The sequence below is a fragment of the Wyeomyia smithii genome, chromosome 3 (assembly GCF_029784165.1).
Source record: "Wyeomyia smithii strain HCP4-BCI-WySm-NY-G18 chromosome 3, ASM2978416v1, whole genome shotgun sequence".
NCBI lineage: Eukaryota > Metazoa > Arthropoda > Insecta > Diptera > Culicidae > Wyeomyia > Wyeomyia smithii.
The window spans coordinates 221,159,267-221,178,547 of record NC_073696.1 but is presented as its reverse complement, the minus strand read 5'-3'; the positions used below and the strand labels follow the sequence as shown (position 1 = coordinate 221,178,547).

Sequence of the window (19,281 nt, the reverse complement as noted above, 5' to 3'; positions counted from 1 at the left end):
CCAATCCCAATCCCAATCCCAATCCCGATCCCAATTCCAATTCCAATCCCGATCCCAATCCTAATCGCAATCCGAATCTAAATCCCAGTCCCAGTCCCAATCTCAATCCCAATCCCAATCCCAATCTCAATCCCAATCCCAATCCCAATCCCAATCCCAATCCCGATCCCAATCCTAATCGCAATCCGAATCTCAGCCCCAGTCCTTATCTTAATCCCCATCCTGATCTCAATCCCGATTCCGATCCTGATCTCAATCCCGATTCCGATTCCAATCTCGATTCCAACCATGATTCCAATCGTGAACCCAATCCCAATACCAATCGCTATTCCAATCCTATTCCCGTTTCCGATCCCAATCCTAATCCCAATCCCAGTTTCTATCCCAATCCCAGTCCCTATCCCAATCCCGATCCTGATCTCGATCCCGATTCCGATCCTGATCTCAATCCTGATCTCGATCCCGATTCCGATCCTGATCTCAATCCTGATTCCGATTCAGATCTCGATTCCGATCTCGATCCTAATCCCGATCCCAATCCCGATTCTGATCCCAATCTCAATCTCAATATGCCTAATATTAATACAAATTCTAATTTTTATGTCAATTCCAATTGCCTATCCTTTTGTGATTCAGATTCCAGCTCCAATTGCAACAATCATAGTTACAGCTTCAATTTCAGTTGTAATTGGAATTGATAGTGTCTTTCCACAGTATAATTTCAATTTTCAAATATAATTTCTATTTCAATTTAATTTGAATGGAGCACCAAATAAAAATTAAAAACCTTTTGCGTATTTTTAATTTGTTATGTTTAATTCTATGTGTAGTTAAATACATTAGTGTTTTTTGACAGTTTTTTACGCGGTTTACTTTTTGCAATAACTCAAAAACGGTACAAAATATCGACCTCATTTCAATCAAGTTTTGCATTTTAGGAAAAAAGTAATCATGTATCAGTGTTCAAAAAAATTCCCAATTTTTGAAGTAGATACTGAATTTTTAACATTGCATTTTAAACTGATCAGCATCATATGCAGTCAAACGTTTTGAGACGATTTTCTTCGTTCATTTTTCGTCCTCAATCAGTCTATTTTTACGCGGTTTCATACAAATTTGAACGTGTCCCTCGCGTAGAAAACTGACTGTAGTTGATTCGGTATTTTGTTTTTTTTTTTTTTTTTTTTTTTTTTCTATTTGGACGTACAAGCCAGGTGGCAGTACTCGCAGCATCCATGAATTGAAGTGTGGTGAAGCCGCATCTTTCTTCGTGTTTCAAGAGCGTGTTCATGCTTCCGCATTGGTTTGATCGGGGTGCACGGAACATCTGTCTCGTCGTTCTTCTCGTCCTCACTTGTACTGCCATACTGTTTCAAATAATTTAAAGCCATTTTTCCACAAACCAAACATGGTACCTATAATTAAAAAAATATCCACATTTACCAAATTGTACTCGGGTTTGGCAGCTTTATTTGCGTTTAAAATTTAAAAACGAGCTGCTGCGTTAAAAATGCTTGACGGATGGAATTTGGCTGCAGATTTTGCTGTTTGAACACAACGGCAATGTTCGCATGTACGAGGGGTGATACCTATATTCATTGCAAAAATTATGTTGGACGTTGAAAACTTGTTGCACCGACAAAAACTTTTAAAATGCTCTTTTCTCGATCTCATGTCTATGGCATATTAGACAACAACAACAATAACGTTAGCCTGTGGAGCTAATAGTGGTTTAGATCAACTAGATTAGTTGAGAGAATTTGTTATCGATATTGTTTCTGGCACATTTTGCTAGAAGGATGAGTGGGATAAGTACAACGATACACCATGCCCCAGTTCTGAGTCAAGGAAAATTCCAGCTCGAAAAGATCCTCGAGCTGATCGGGAATCGAACCCTATAGACATTTACATTTATATTTATTGGGGTGGGGAAAAATGATCGAATTTCCAAAACCAAGTTTTTTGGGTTCTTTTTTGAGGCCCCAAACAACCCTGAACTTACCAGAAATCGATTGGTTTTGTCTCCGCTTGACGCATTGCATTTCAAATTTGTATGAAAATTTATATGGAAAAACCTACTTTTTTGCATTTATCTTTCTAGAGAGCTCAATAATAATCTAATAATGCACTACATTATGTTAAAGTATAGTATTTTAGATGCCTAACAACTTTGCAGAAAACACTGAAGAGCAAGGATGTCTCTAAGAAGAGCTATAGTAATTATGTCAGGGCTATAGTAAGTATGTCGATTTAAAAGCAGAAAATCTTGTTTTCTGCCAACATTACCGATGTACCGGCGTCAGTTAGAATCCTATTAGAAGTAACCTGTCGTAACGAGTTTATACACTCAGCTGGACCAAGCAAACAAATTTAGGTCATTATTCTAGGCGTAAGTAGAATCTACAACGTGTTTCAGAGGCTACTTCTGATAGAAATCTGATTAACGCCGGTACACTGGCAGTGTTGGCAGAAAAAAATGATTTGCAACATAAATTTCGACATACTCAACTTTGAACAGCTCTAGTATTTTTTTGATACACCCTAGCTCTTTAGTGTCTTGGGCCAAGTTGTTAGGCATCGAAAAACCTACCATTTGAAGTCATGAAACCTATGGTTTGAGTCATTTTGAGCTCTTTAGAATGGAAAATACAAAAACATTGGTTTCTCCATACAAATCTCCATATAAATTTGAAATGCAATGCGCCAAGCGGAGACAAAACCAATCGACTTCCGATAAATTTAGGATTGTTTGGATCCCCAAATAGAACAAAAAAAACTTGGTTCTGGCTTTCTGCTATCAAGTTTCCTTTTTTCCATATAACGATTCCCCACCTTAATATTTATATTTATATTTATATTTATGTTTATATTTTTACCTTTATGTTTTAATTGTTTTTGTAAAATAATAAGTGTCTAGACAGTTTTCTGTCGATTTTTATCAAAAGCACAATATTACAGTGTGAAGTTTCGTTTTGAAAAGACTTGAATGATAAAGGAAATTACAATGGGACTGGTTAGTGATAATATAAACATCTTTATTGTTTTTTTTTTTTGTAATTTACTTCTAATAATAATCTCACACCTTCAAACCTCTCCTTACAACAAAATATATTTATAAGATCTGTTTTGTAGGTTCAACGCTTCCATGAGCAAGTGCTGAATGACAAAGTCGCACTCTCCGGGTTTGGATTTTTCCATCTCACTCGGCAGTTGATTTTGAAGGTGAGTTTTACTACTAAAGCTACATTTTCGCTACAGACAGATAATGTTTCTTCCCAATCGTAGATCGCTGGCACGATAGTCACCTATGAGTTGGTCCTGCTACAGGTGAACGACGCAGAGGAGAAAAATGGTGATCAAAATCCTTGTACTTAAACTTGCCTATCTATGTTCGTCTCATTCTGCACAAATCGACCTCCGCTTGTTCCTCTTGATGGAACTGAATCAGCACCAGTTCGTAGGTGATGATCGAGCCGGTAACTTTCAGTATCAGCTTCCGGGTCATGTTGAAGAATTTCATTCCGGTCAGCGCAACCGTATCGTTTACTACTTCTTCGGTGAAACGTTTCGCCTCCAGGCACCATCCATCACGGGGAATCGTTCGCAGTACTTCGATCGGCCGTTTTGATTCGTCGTTAACCTGAGCGGAGTACATTGTGACCGCTAGGGTGCGGCTGATAAGAAAGGCCAATCCTAGCCAGAAATATAACGTGTGAGCTACTGATGGATGAGAACTGAAAAGTTACGCGCGGTTAATGGATGAGATTTCGACTTTTTTGTGTGTTTCCTACGTACTTCATACTATTCAAAATAGACACGCAGATGTAGAACAAGTTGTTAGAGATCGAAAGCATAGTAATGACGGAAATTGTGTCGTCTACGTGTTGCACCAGCTCGCAAATGTTGCGATAGTTTTGACGTTGTTCAGCCCAGAATTGCTCCGTCATTTTCTGTAAATTGTGTCAATATTCTGCACTGTCTATGAAAATAAACACTCACCTCTCGTTTGTGTTTCATTAAATATTCGTTGATTCTTTGGAAAGTGTGCGACAGCCCGATGCTGATGATCACTACGAATAGATCGATATAACTCCATACAAAGGTACTAATAGCGTTGATGAACTTAACCATGAAACCGGAAATTTTATTGTAACTAAAATAGTGAAATATGAAAATAAAATTTGTTTTGAAAAACTTATCCAATGGATCCGGAATCTCCGGACAATTCGGTGTGTAGTAAACAGCCGCAATAATCGAGAGCAGATGTTCGCTCAAAGACATGGTGAGGACGCCCATCGACAGAAGCTGAATCTTCTTGGCTAAAGCTCCCCGTTCCAGGATGTTGCTGCTCTGCGGTAGCTGTTGTTCGGCCTGGTACCATTTACACATCAGCGCGGGCCACTTCTGGGCAACCCGTATGAAACAGAACAAACCGTACAGATTGTAGGTATAGAAGAAAACAACGGTCATTCGTGTGAAGTTGAAACTCTTCATGAAGAATCGCACGATGGCGGTCGCAACAAAAAAGATCGTCCCTAAACAAACCGCATACGTGTAGATGGCTCGTTTACTGGTCCAAGAAAAATGCAATGCTTTCGGATGCTTGGCCGTAATCCCGCAAACCGGCATGACAGCAAAAAGTTGCGCTGTCACTAGAAGGCCGGCCACGGCATCGTGAAATGTTTCGTCGTGTATCCAGCGGTCTCGGGTAGCTCGCTTCGGTAGTTTGAAATGACCTGTATGGCGGGTTTATTCTAGATTGGAGAAGTTATATTGATACTTATACAAAGTGTAGCACCTTTCAGGAATCCCCATTTAGTTTTCGTTGGAATGTAGGTCTCCGCTATATTCTTGAACCTAGAGATTAAACAGGTAAAAAGGCTGTACTGAATTGTAAAATGCAATTGGAAATCATAATAGCTATAGCCGTGTGATTTCAATTTAAACATGAAAATAAAGAGTATTGAGTGGTGATTGTGTCCAGCCCGAAGCCTGGTCGACACCATAACAGGCAAGTGTTAGGGAAAATTTTGAAAAGCTCACTACGTTTCTCCCCACACTAACCAGGTTTATTCAGTATACTCGCTCCTAACCTCCTTATGTAGAGGCCGGCCGCTATCCGCAACCTGCGACCCGCCCGATTCTTTGCCGCGAGGCTGTGCTCATCATAAATGCCACACTGAATACTATGAGAATCATGTTGTTCTGATTATTACGACCCCCTTATTAAACCCCGTAACACTATTGTTTCTAGAATCTGAAACGGACTCCGGACCAGCTTTCATCCGAAACATAACGGACCTGAACCCAGACTCAACCTTTAATTTCCATATCGATAATTAGCACTGATTGAGAGTGATTGCTTTGCCCGAAAGCTTTCGACTCGTTTAATATCCGGTGTAACTCTTCGAGCTGGATGAGCTCATACGAGTAGGTATTAGAAGACAAGGAAACCAATTTCATGAAAATGTTTACCTACTAGTCTAGCTCACCTCACCACCTTGTTGACCTTTTCTCGTTCGTCTGTTCCCTTCTGTAGGAATTGCTTCGCCATGTTCGTAGATTGATTGAGCCCCGGACTAGTTCGACTGTAATTATGAAGTTGATACAGAAAACAGCTATCACAGTTGACTACCGTAAACAGACTCGCTTGGAAATGGTTTTCCTTCACTTTCCCAAACATTCACCGGAAGTGGGTGGTTGGCTCGGGTAGGGATGGGGGTCATTATCATTAAACCAGTGAATAACATTGTAACTTGCACGGCACCGGATTATTGTTGTCATCGAAGACCGTACGAATGTTTACTGTGCAACGTAGGCTCATTCAATAATTGCAGTCAATCGTGATTTAATTTGTCTGGGCAAGCAAGCTTTGTTATGTGGTGGAAGTGACGCCAGCTGACTGGCGGGTCGAATTCACTGTTGTAGCTGTTGATTGTGCATGCCGAGTGTTAATCAATTAATTATTCATGGTTTTTGAGGCCTTCAGTTGGCATGGATTTCCACAAACCGTTTTTTGTGCATCGTAATTGCGGGGTCAACTTTTTTGATTTGCTGGATTTGACGTTTAACCATGTAAATTTATACGTTAAGTGATATAAGCTTAAAGTTTTCAATATAAATATGCAACAATATATTAGTTTACATTGCATGTGAATATAATGCCACACGGAATATTACATGGTTTCCAATGCTCTATGTGTGTGCATTTAAACAAATGTAAATTTTTTTTACTGGGTATATTTTGACCACAAACCTATAAAAAATACAAATACAAAAATAGATGTGATTTCTGAATTCAGCATATTGACGTAAATACACCTATATTGACGTTTTGAACTCAAGTCATAGGAAAACAATATTTATGGCCGCCCTTCTTAGAAAACGGAACCACTGTGCGTCGTCGTTGTGACTGCCTCACTCCGTAATGTCACAAATATTGTATAAAATTCTATTAAACGAGTCAAATTGAAATGTGGTTCTAATTCACTGATGAGATTAGGGGCCATGCACATACCACGTGGACAGATTGTAAACGTTTTTTACCTCCCCCCCCCTGGAGAACTGCTCATATAAATTCTCAAAACTTTATATGGACCGTGGACATTACACATTTCTTCTACACATGCAAAATGTGCCAAAAACAATCGATAACGAATTCTCTCAACTCGTCTAGTTGATCGTGACTGCTACCCCACAGTACAGTTGTTTAAAGTGCGAAAAACGTGATCGCCAGCCTTTTGAGTATAAAAATGCCATTTAAACGCTAAAGTGTATTCGACAAAGTTTTTGTAGATTCTAAGAGGCATCTTTTGATGCAAATAAATTTTTGATTAATTCACCTAAAAGTGAGATAAAAAAATATTTTTTTATTTGCTTATCAAATCAAAACGAAGTCTTCAGCAAAGTTGTAGAAATACTAAAAATACTAAATAACTTTTTCTGATGTGATGTTAGAGGCCTACTATGTTCTAGATATTTAAAAAAATTTCATATTTAAAAAATACATCATTCTGCTGAACATACCTTTGGCGATTTTTCAACTTTTTCATAGGGTTTAGGACATTTTAGATAAAAAAGCACTTTTTATAAATGAAATTTCTCTAAAAGCTGCAAAACCAACAGTCTTGACTCGAAAAATGGGGATTATTACTAGCTTTCCCAGGTGGTTTCACTAGTTTCTTGAGAAAGGTTTGGGGGTGGGAGGAAAAAATAGTTTTTTTTTTGGTTTTTCGGCGTTTTTTTTAATGTTTTTTTCTTCAAAGTTGTACAGAATCGAAACGTTTTTTTTAATTTTTAATTAAAAAGTACGAAAGCATTTATGTTTAGGGCATCGTGAATCATTTGGAAACATAAAAATTGAAAAAGGTTATTTTTTTCCGAAAAAAATGTTATGTCACTAATGTATGCAGATGCCAAGGTTTTTTTTAACAAAATTAGCAACATTCTTTGACGTTTCTCCAATGCTTGAATTCTGAAAAGAAAATGTCAGCTCAAAGATAGATACCCTTATTTTATTCAATTTTGTCCATACGAAGGTATCTCGGTATGGATTAGGTACCTCCGTATGAACAAAATTTTTAATGAAATAAGGTGTATCTATCTCATTTTCTTTCCAGAATACAACCATTGGAAAAACGTCAAAGAGTGTTACTGATTTTCTTAAAACAAAAAAACCTTGGCATCTGCATACACTAGTAACATAACAATTTTTTTCCGAAAAAAATATTTTTTTTCTATCTTTATGTTTTCAAATAATGTACGGTGCCGTAAATATTAATGCTTTCGTACTTTTCAATGAAAAATCAAAAATCGTTTCGATTCTGTACATCTTTGAGAAAAAAAACATGGAAAAACGTCTAAAAACCAGAAAAATCTATTTTTTTCACCCACGCTCAAGTCTTTAAAAGACTGCAAGAAACTAGTGAAGCAACCTGAGAAAGCTAGTGCTAATCCCCATCTTTCGAGTAAAGACTGTTTTTTTGCAGCTTTTTGCAGATTTAGAGAAATTTCATTTTGAAAAAGTGCATTTTTTTATTTAAAATGTCCTAAACCCTATGAAAAAGTTGAAAATTTGCCCAAAGTATGTTCGGCAGAATGATGTGTTTTTTATATATGAAAAAATATCTAGGACATAGTAGGCCTCTAACATCACATCAGAAAAAGTTATTTAGTATTTTTTGATTTTAGAAATTTTAAGAATGTCTGTGTATAAAACTACCTGTATGAGGTCGGTTTTCAAGAGGTAGAACCAAAGTGCCTTCAGCAAAGTTTTTCTACATGAAATTGTCTACAACTTTGCTGAACACTTCGTTTTGATTTAAGAAGTAAATAAAAAAATAATTTTTTTATCTCATTTTTAGGTGAATTAATCAAAAATTTATTTGCATCAAAAGATGCCTCTTAAAATCTACAAAAACTTTGTCGAATACACTTTAGCGTTTAAATGGCATTTTTATACTCAAAAGGCTGACGATCACGTTTCTCGCGTTTTAAACCACTGCACAGTGGTGCGAGAGCTCAAAAACGTGAACTTAATTCATTCGCTCTTCAAATAATAGTTTTATTGACATACTATCTTCCGAAGATATTTATTATATAAAAAGGCTCAAACCATGACAAAAAGTTTTAGTTCGAAACTCAACCGCTAGTGGCGCTGCAAAATCTAACTTTTTAGTCTTACACTTTAGAGAAATAGTGTCTTCAGCAAAGTTATAGATAAAGTTCTTACAAAAATTTTTGTCGAAGACACTTTTCTTCTAACTCTTCTTGTTTTGGATATGTAATATTTCTTATTAGACTTGTCTTTAAAATTAGTTTTTTTCGAATATACAAAAAACTGCAACGTTTAGAAGGTTCTAATGTTCTACTTATATTTGTATATCATTGAAACACACAACTTTGTAGAAGATACAAAATAAATAGCTTCCACACAAACCGAGTTATTGCCAAAAAATGTTAAAAAAGCATCATTTTTTGTACACACCAAGAACACAAAAATGCAAAAACTAGCAGACGAAAACTGCATAGAATAAAATATTATCATAATCACTCCACAAAATCACTTTGATCGTTTGTCCCTTTTAGTATCTTCATTGCCTGATATGAATTTCAAAAAGACAGTTCTTAGTGCAATTGCAGGGCGAATATGTCATAAACTGGACAAATTCACGCAAAGAATCGATCTCACTGTATCGATCTTTTTTTTAGTACTGTAAATCTAGTAGGCATTTCCTAGTCCGAAAAGGCACAAGAAAGCTGGAACTAAGACATAAAGAGGTATGATGAGCTTGCTGAGATATTTGAAAACGCAAAATAATTATTACCTTCATAGATACAGATTAGACCACATCATAAAGTTTTCTAGAACAGCCGTAAATGTTGATTTACTACACCGGTTTCTGGAATCAATAGATCTAGTTATAAGCAGTTTGCGAGACAAGCCACCTAATGAGATCTGCGGTGATGGAAAATACTGGCTAGATATTAATTAGGAGGATAATGCTAATTCTGATGGGGATGATTTTTCAACTTTTTATTTTATATACATTTAAGTTTGCTAAATTAATACATGAAAATAAAATTTAATTATTAGAACAATGCAATAGATGATACAACATTTTTAATTTGGAAAAGGTATGCAGTGATCAGTAATCTGGCCAACGTTTTCACGTGTTTTGTCATTGAAAAAGTTGAGTAAGGCTATTTTTTAAACAAAACTTAGGCAATGAAGATACTAGAAGGGACAAACGTACAAAGTGATTTCGTGGAGTGATTACGATAATATTTCATTCTATGCAGGTTTCGTCTGCTAGTTTTTGCTATTTTGTGCTCTAGGTGTGTACAAAAAATGATGCTCTTTTAACATTTTTTGGCACTAACTCGGTTTGTGTGGAAGCTATCTATTTTGTATCTTCTACAAAGTTGTGTGTTTTAATAATATACAAATATATGTAGAACATTATAACCTTCTAAATGTTACAGTTTTTTGTATACTCGAAAACAACTAATTTTAAAGACAAGTCTTATAAGAAATGTTATATATCCAAAACAAAAAGAGTTAGAAGGAAAGTGTCTTCGACAAAGTTTTTTGCAAGAACTTTATCTATAACTTTGTTGAAGACACTATTTCTCTAAAGTGTAAGACTAAAAAGTTAGATTTTGCAGCGCCACTAGCGGTTGAGTTTCGAACTAAAACTTTTTGTCATGATTTGAGCCTTTTTATATACTAAATATCTTCGAAAGATAGTATGTCAATAAAACCATTATTTGGAGAGCAAATGAATTAAGTTCACGTTTTTGAGCTCTCCTACCACTGTGCACTGTGCACAGGCTAGCGTGCGATATTGTTGTTAAAATTCTTCATCACGAGTCAACATGGAAAAAAGCTGGCCCTGGTTAGAGAAATGTGTCTGTCTTTAGGTGGTTCCTCATTGTTTTTGGGAGGAAAAGTTACTGCGTTAAAAGGTTGAAAGTACAGTTTTTGCACATGTTATTTCTGATATTAGATTAACATTGACTTTTCAAACAAATAATAGAACATTTATTTTGGCCATTAATTAGTATTTAATGAGCAGTAAATATTCGAATCATGCATCAAACACTCTGTTTCCTATGTTCTTTCAGCAATTCCGTCTCCAAATGTTTATTTTAGTTTGTCTCGTTATGCCTCTATGATTTCTTGATTGAACCAACGTTGGATTTTTCTTTGAAACTTAAAATCTAACATGATTAAATTATTTCTGTTGTTCAATTTCGTATTATTTCTTTTCATTTTTATTTTGAGTTGAGAAATATCGAATAGAGAAGCGAAAGCTGTAACAAATTCGTTAATTGTTGTGCGCTATATACTAATATACACAAAGGCCCGAAATAAGGCATGATAAAACGTACTTAGGAGATAGATGATTTTGGAATTATACTATAAAAACCACAACATTATCCTAATATACTATAAAAACCACAAAAACCACAACATTATCTTAAAAAGGAGATAAAGAGAAAGACAAAGAATGAAAGAGGGAGCAAGAGAGAGATAGAGGGGGAAAGAGCAAATGAGAGTAAGATAAAATGAGAGGGAGTGAGAGAAAGAGAGAGAGAGAGAGAGAGAGAGAGAGAAAAGAGAGAAAAAGGAAAAAGAGAAAGCGAGATTGAGAGTGTGAGAATGAGAGTGAGAGTGAGAGTGAGAGTGAGAGTGAGAGTGAGAGTGAGAGTGAGAGTGAGAGAGAGAGAGTGAGAGTGAGAGTGAGAGTGAGAGTGAGAGTGAGAGTGAGAGTGAGAGTGAGAGTAAGAGTGAGAGTGAGAGTGAGAGTGAGAGTGAGGGTGGGAGTGAGAGTGAAAAAGAGAGAGAAAGAAAGAGAGAGACAAATAGAAAGAAAAAAAGAAGAAGACAAAGAAAGAAAAAGAGAACGAAAGAAAGAGAGAAAGAAAGAAAGGGGGAAAGAGAGAGAGAGAAAAAGAACATAAGAGGGGTAGAGAGAGAGAGTGAGACAGTGAGAGAAAGAGGGAGATGGAAAGAAAAAAAAAGAAAAAGATAAAAAGAGAGAAAGAATGAAACAAGGAAAGAAAGAGAGAAATAGAGAGTGAGAGTGAGAGAGAGAGTGAGAAAAAAAGAAGAGAAAGAGAAGTAGAGAAAAAGAAAGAGAGCAGCCAACGTCGTGGAGAATTGAATGTTCTTCAAGGAAAAACTTGATCAAAAAGAAGAACTTGGTATTTTTTTCTAAATATGGGTGAATATGGGTCATTCCCAGTGATGACAATGTTCCAGTTTAAACTGAATTATTCCAGATTTTTTTTCGAGTGACCCAGTCAAACAGTCGAACCACTAAATCATCCAGTTTTATTATATATAGGTATATTTTCTCCAGTTTTATCCAGATTGTTTATCAGCTCAAGTTCCCATTGTTTTTGTAGATTTGGAAAATATTTTTTCAAGTGAAAATTGTAACTTGATTCATTTTTAAAAATTCTTTTAAAAAAGTAAATTTTCCCCTTTCTATTTTCTGATCGCACGAAACTCAGCCAAATTGATAGCAACATAACATGACATAAAGTTAAAAAAAAAAACAATCAGAACAATGTACAAGAAAAGTAACCAATAATGAATAGAGCAATCTGTTTGAAATTCTGTAAAATCTGCAATTGGTCAATCGGACAACCCCCGGGCAATTGCGGTGCCCTTAGTTTTTTCAGCCTTTTTCGAAATAACATTCTCCATGTTCATTAAGCAGACAGTATATGAAGTAGAGAGAACGAGAGAATCTCGACGGGATGCGGTACGTTTTTCCAAATCTGTATCATATTTCTCGTTCGCTTCATTTACGTTCTCTCTACTTCATATACTGTCTGCTTAATGAACTTGCGTGTTAACGGGAAAAAGCCGTTGTTAAAAATAGAAATTCAGTTCGAAAAACATTCTCCATGCTTTGAAAAAAAAAATATCATATCTCAGAGACAGTAAGAGCTGTAGACAATGTTAGACAGTATTTTTGAAGGTTTTCAAATTTTCAAACGAATGATATGATCATATTTTACGTACAGTGTTGCCAGTATTGATGAATTTGCGTTCGAAAACTAAAATCGCTTTTGCTCAGAGGAATCTTAACCCTCTAGTTCTCTAATTATTTTTCAGACGGACCTCGGTAAAACCAATATGAATCTCTATTAACATTTTTTAAGTATTTATTGAAGCTCCGACTCAGCATATTAATTAATATATTTCCAAAAATTAAGGCACTTTCAGTAATTTTAACAAGAATAAATCGCGCTCTTATATCCTAAGGAAATCGTTTTGTCGGTCGGGTTTAAGCAGTAAGGGCTTGTGGTATATTATAAATATCAGCTCCGAGCAAAATTTCGTGATATTGAAATCTTTGTCAGACACCGATATACATTTCTGATACCAACTGATGTTTCGCTCCATTGTTAGGTTAAAACTAACAAGCAAGCTTAAAGATGTATGTATTTTGGCAGTAGCTATGTACTACTACCAGCTGCCAGCATGACGGGTGCAACCTGGCACGAGATGACGGGTATTATTTTTTCGTTCCACCTTTCACCGGCTGACCTAGCATCTGTATGTCACTGGCACGGTTTTGGAATTAAAATGATGGGGTGAAATGTTTAAATGGTGCCTTCTATATCAAGGTTTCGTCAGTTCTTTGAACACCATTTTCTAGTTTGCCGCCAAGGATTGAACGCAAAACCCTAAGCTCAAAAACACCAAAAGCTCGCCGATCGGCCTCTTTCAACGTCCATGCTTCATGACCGTTAAGGGCCACGGGAAGAATTAGTGTTTTGTAGAGTGCAAGTTTAGTATGGGTTTGCAGACTACGGGACCACAGCTGGTTACGCAATCCGTATAAAGCCCTGTTTGCAGCTGCTATCCGCATTTTTATCTCACGGCTAACCTAGTTGTCACATGTCACTAGTGTACCCAGGTAAATGAATTCGTCGACTACTTCAAAAATTTCCCCATCTAACACCACCACAGCACCAACATTCGACTACCACGTTCTCTGCCAGCCACCATGTATATCGATTTGACAGAGTTTATTGTGAGCCCTATTCCCGCAGCTTCCACCCTGAGAGGTCCGAAGGCCTCTTCGACTGCTCTACGGTACTCTACCAATGATATCGATATTGTCCTAAAACCTAGAAGCATGTGAGACTTCGTGATGATGGTACCGCTTCCTTGCACGCCGGCCCTCCGTAAAGCACCCTCTAATGCGATGTTGAACAAAAAGTTTGACAGCCCGTCTCCCTGCTTCAAACCATCTAACGTCATGAAGGAGTCCGATATCTCACGGCTATCCTGTAGCATGATGTAGAGCCTTCAAGGGTGGCAGGTATCAGCCTAGCTAGTTTTGTTGGGAAACCATGTTCGACTATAATTCGCCATAACTCATTTCTCTTTTTTGTATCGTACGTTGCCTTGAAGTCAACGAACAGATGGTGCGTCTGCAAGTTGAATTCTCGAAATTTATCGAGGATCTGTCGCAGGGTAAACATTTGGTCCGTAGTGGAGCGTCCCCCAAGAAAACCACATTGGTAATCGCCAACAAAGGTCTCCGACAACGGCCTCAGTCTATGGAACAGAATACGGGAGAGAATTTTGTAAACGGTGTTGAGAAGGATTATGCCCCGATAATTACTACAGCCCAGGCGGTGGCCTTTTTTGTAGATCGGACATATGAGACCCTCCAACCAGTCCGAGGGCAATTCTTCATCGGACCACACTCTCAGCATGATCCGGTGTAAAACACGATACAGCTGTTCGCTCCCGACTTTAAAAAGTTCGGCTGGGATGCCGTCCTTACCAGCTGCCTTGCAGTTCTTCAGCTTCAGTCCATGGATGGTGGGTCCACAGCTTTGCCATCATCCTCAATCACCATCCTACTCCTTTCGACTACGCTGTTTTCTTCACCATTTAACAGCACACTAAAGTGTTCCTTCCAACGCCTGGCCACTTCCGTTCTATCGGTAATCAGGTTTCCCTCCCAATCATTGCACATGACAGGGGCTGACACGTTCCGGTTCCTGATTCCATTTATCTTTTTGTAGAAGCTTCTCGCATCGTGCCTAGAGAAACAACCTTCCGCCTCCGCAAGAATCCGCTCCCAATGCACAGTGGGGAATCGCTGGCCATCGACCCAAAAATGAAGATGCGAATTTCACTTCAATTGTGTTTTTCCTATAGTTGTATACTATTGAATTGTCAGAATGCAAATTTTTAGAGCATTACGACAAAATTTGAATTTTCTATGATTTTTCAAAGTGTACTGAGTCAGCGTTTTTTAGCGTTTTTCCTGAAAAAAATGCAATGTTGCGAAATTTGCTGGAGCCTCAAGGGTAACTTGTATCTTGATGACGTCTAAGGAAAAGTTGTCTGTAGAATAGTGGAGAATAAATCCTCATCATTGGATAATGTATAATCTCATTGAAATACTCAAAAAAATTAGGCGTAATAAAAACATTACGTATTTTTTGCATAAAACAGCGTTTTAAGTTTAGACGGCAGGGTTTGGCACTATTGGCACTAGCTTTAAACGATAGCTTGGAAAAAATGCTTCCAAGAGCATCTAGTCCGTTCCTGCGCAGAGTTGCGCAGAGTACCCTTCTTCCGAAGAGAAACAACAAGTGTTCGGCACATATCGGATTTTAAAAATGTAAATTTGAATTGCACACTGCAAACAGTCAACAGAATAACGAATGGCTCGTATTAGTCTGATAATAACAGCGTTTTTAAGCATGTTTCAGTATGATTAATCTCAGTGTTTTCAAATTAACAATTTTAACCCTTCAATATTCCGATATTTAACGCAGTATTGAATACTAATCATTGTTTATGTTTCGTATCACCAGCACTGAGTACCAAAATCGTAATTTAAATTTGTATCATACCAGTCACATGTGAAAACAATCGTGTAAACACAAACCATGACATAATAAATCGCCTGCTAACTTCTACAGAACAAATAGTGAATTTTTATTTTGACGTTAGAAACTGCATTTTGAAAATTCTCCTTGAAGATATTAAAACTGTATTAAAAATGAACACAATAATAAGGATGAAGGTGGAAGTGAATTAAAAGAAGAATGCGATAAAAAGACGCAATTTAATATAGTCACTTTGAAAAAAAAAAAAAACAAGTTAAAAGTAATTTTCATCACGAAGCATATTTTTCAATTGATATTTTTTTATTTTCTTAATAACTGAATAATATTTTTATGTTTTTTTTATGGCATATGTAAGTCTTTCAAGTATCATGCATTTTGTTCTCGAAAAAGTTGAAACCGACGTAAAATTTTCCTCGTATAATATATATATATATATATATATATATATATATATATATATATATATATATATATATATAACATGAAAATTCCCCTGGCGTTAAAAATACACATTTTCATGCAAAAATAACATCAAATTCGGACTCAGCGTCCCAAAATTATATAAAAACCATGTATTTTCCATGATTTGAAGACATTTTTTTTTGCTTGGCCAGCATTTGTATGGAGTCGCCCCACTGTGCAATGTTGTCGTTTCTTCCGACGATGGAGTCTTTTTTCAGCAGCTCTAGCTTCTCGGTATCTTCATACGCTCTGACGAGTCACAGCCGTGGCTAACATGTGAACTCTGGCACGGTTCTTTTCATCCGTCGCTCGCTGGCACTCAGCGTCAAACCACTCATTGGACGTGGCTGTCGCAGATATACCCAACACTTCTCTCGCTGTGGTGTTGATTGCACTGTTCATTCAGGCTACCTCCAACTTGATCCTCGATCCGCTCATCAACCATCCGCAGGTACTTTGTAGCCATTTCTCCAGTTGATAGCCGCTGGATGTTTTACTGTATCCTCCTTGTCGTGATTTTAACACGTTGGACAACCGGGCGCGAATCTTGGATACCACGAGATAATGATCGGAGTCAACGTTTGGTCCTCTGAACGACCTCACGTCTGTAACGTCTGAAAAGCTCCGACCATCTATCAGACCATGGTCGATCTGGGAGCAGGCCTCTCCATTTGGGTGTCTATAGGTGTGCTTACGTATAATTCGGCGTGCAAAATAAGTGCTACAGATAGCCATACCTCTGGCTGCAGCGAAATTGACAAGCCTCAGGCCGTTGTCGTCCGTAGTAGAGTGGAGGCTTTCTCTCCCAATCACGGGGCGGAAGAAGTTCTCCTGCCCGACCTGCGCATTTGCATCCCCGATGACGACTTTGATGCCGTGTCCTGGGCACTCATTATACGTTTTTTCCAAGAGCTCAGAACTCCTCCTTCTCGTCATCGGGTTTATCGTTGGTCGGCCGTACACATTTATCAGGCTGTAGTTGAAAAATTTGCCCTTAATTCTCAACACGCATATACGGTCACTGATCGGCCTCCATCTAATGATACGCTTCTTATGTTTCCCTATGAGCACGAAACCGACTCCCCTTTCTGCTTTCACGCCGCCACTGTAGTAGATGTGGTACTTGAATGAAGTGCCCGCAATAGGATTCACAGCCCGGAATTCGCGTTCTCCCGTTTTCGGCCACCTCACCTCCTGTATGGCAGCAACCTCGACATTCACCTTTTGCAGCTCTCTAGCCAGGATACCTACACGTACCGGTTCGAGTAGAGTCCTTACATTCCAAGTACCGAGTTTTCAATAATCGTTGTCCTTTTTCGTACGCCTGGGTCCATGCCGATCATTCCGTTCCGTATTTATATCTGGATTGTCCGTCGTATTTTACCTTCGATATGCTGCCTTACTAGGGCTGCGATACCTAGCCTCGCGACGGGGCTGCCGTCTTAGATATAGCTGGCGGGGCACCGCGTTTCGTAATTCAGCCGCCGGCGCCGGGTCGGACGCTGTTGTACGCCGCCCCTAACATGGGGATACAGCCGCGTACGATCCCCCTTCCCAGTCAGCATACGACCATAGTTTCCACCGCGGGTTGGTTACCCGATCTCCGCTAAGGTTACTCGTATCCCGGTCGGCACCTCGTGGAGGTTGGGATAGGAGTTGCTGGACAGAGGTGAATGACCACAATGGGGTCTCAAGTGACACGTGCCCAGCCGTTTAACAACCTTTTTTCAAGATACGAAAAAATAAAGTATGATTACCTTACGGTGCAAAACAATTGTTCCGGAGAAAGTTATAACAAAAGGACATGGTTTCGTGTAAAATATACACCCAAAATTTGTTTTTTCAACATAAATTTTCAAATAACAAATAAAGCAAAAGTTTATTAGTTTTTTACAAGTTGACATATCGATAGATCCGGATTTTCATAAAGGCTGTATAAGAACTGTTTGCGCGCGTGTTTTCGTTCGTCGCAAACTTGCCAATTGCTCACGGAATGGTAACATAAAAAACATACACTCCTCTAGCCTAGATACCTGGCTTTATGAGAGTGAAATATTTCCCACACGGCTGAAATATTTCGAAAGTTACAATGTTCCGATATTGAACGTGTACAGGTTATCGCTGTTACAAAACGTTGCGCTTTCATTTTCGAGCTATTCAAATTTCGTTGTATTGGAATTAGTAATTTAAGGAAATACACCGGAGAGAGGAGAAAATGCTTATTTTAACACTGTGTTACTATATTATCAAATATGAGTAAACTGTTTTAATTTAATGGACATGGAAAACAACATGTGAGTTTATATTTAAATTACATATTTAGAGATATTTTTTCGAAGAATACTGTTTGGTTATTCTAGAATATTTGAGAATTTAATTATTCTATTTTAATTTAGTACTCCCGATGTCAAACAATGTCATATATCAAAGATTCAACAAAAATTGTACATTTGTTTTAATCTCCAATAACGTCAAAATCAGTATATAATATGTAAAGCTGTGACTGTATTCTTTTCACGATCGTAATGTAAAATTTGATCGAATTACGTTGTGGTAGTTTTATGTAAATTGAGTAAAAAGTCCTTTTTCGGTACAGAGAAATAGAAAAAAATCATGTGAGGGGAGGGGGTATAATGATTTACTAAAATGTGATCACGTATTTTTAGAATGGCCCCAAAACAAGAAATTCGCGTTATGAAAGCATTGATCAACCGGCATTTATTTAATTGTATAATATGACAGTTGACAATAGCGGTAAATCTAGCCGTTTCTCTTATCTTAAGTCAATGTGAGGACATATAGTCGTTGCAACTGGCCCTCCCCCTATTGAACTGACAGTGACGGCTTCAGTTCGTACATAGAAGAAAGGAAGAAAGAAGGTAATGTCTCTAACGTGACAAATAAAAACGATTAATAACCTGAAAGAATGCTTTCGGTAGATCATTCTAAACTTTTTTTGTAGTGGACGAATGAACTCGTTCTCTATAAAATCTAAGAAAAAACAGTTAACGATGATAGAAAGAAACCTAGAATACCCGGAAGAAGGCTGAATCCATTCAGTTATATATAGACGTAGAACAGTAGACGAAATTCTGTTCCAATTTTATAATAAACGCTGCATGTCTAATTGCCAGAAACCATCACCCACAACAGTTGACATAGATCTCGAACAAGAAAAAACCAATGCAAAGAAACCTGAATAACCAATTAATCTCACAACGGGTTCAAACTCGTTGGCGACCGGATACCCGGTGTTCCCATGTTCGGAGAAAGCTTGTGCAACGGCAGTTGCATAAATCGAATCTAGTCTTTTTAATTCAAGAAACCCACACAAATAAATAAGCAACAATCAGAGGGAGAAAAACTTTCGCCAGATGCATAACTACAAAATGACCCTGACTGTTGTTCATTCGGTGCCAT

The 19,281-nt window shown here is 37.6% G+C and overlaps 2 protein-coding genes across 2 annotated transcripts in view; one reads left to right on the top strand and one right to left on the bottom strand.

The window, feature by feature from the left end:
* The window catches only part of LOC129729076 (uncharacterized), a 29,837-nt gene extending 25,757 nt beyond the window's left edge, over positions 1–4,080 (top strand). Inside the window, exons 9-10 of the mRNA XM_055687557.1 lie at positions 3,133–3,222; positions 3,286–4,080. Coding sequence (XP_055543532.1) covers positions 3,133–3,222; positions 3,286–3,375 — 180 coding nt within the window. The 3' untranslated portion in view covers positions 3,376–4,080. The remainder of the gene's footprint in view (positions 1–3,132; positions 3,223–3,285) is intronic.
* LOC129732924 (gustatory receptor for sugar taste 64f-like) lies at positions 3,068–5,770 on the bottom strand. The gene is made up of 5 exons (XM_055694386.1): positions 5,493–5,770; positions 4,799–4,857; positions 4,000–4,736; positions 3,796–3,950; positions 3,068–3,734 (listed from the first exon to the last, which is right to left on the bottom strand). Exons 1-5 carry the CDS (start codon positions 5,681–5,683, stop codon positions 3,386–3,388), a joined length of 1,491 nt encoding a protein of 496 aa, XP_055550361.1. The 5' UTR covers positions 5,684–5,770; the 3' UTR covers positions 3,068–3,385.
* Between the last annotated feature and the right edge of the window lie 13,511 nt (positions 5,771–19,281).

What these genes read in the sequence shown, in the direction of transcription:
- LOC129732924 (XM_055694386.1), bottom strand. Translation starts at nt 5,683, where the DNA reads ATGTTTGGGAAAGTGAAGGAAAACCATTTCCAAGCGAGTCTGTTTACG. An exon ending in TAAATGGGGATTCCTGAAAG is followed by an intron (nt 4,737 to 4,798) that starts GTGCTACACTTT and finishes CCCGCCATACAG; the next exon opens with GTCATTTCAAACTACCGAAG. An exon ending in TCTATTTTGAATAGTATGAA is followed by an intron (nt 3,735 to 3,795) that starts GTACGTAGGAAA and finishes GTAACTTTTCAG; the next exon opens with TTCTCATCCATCAGTAGCTC.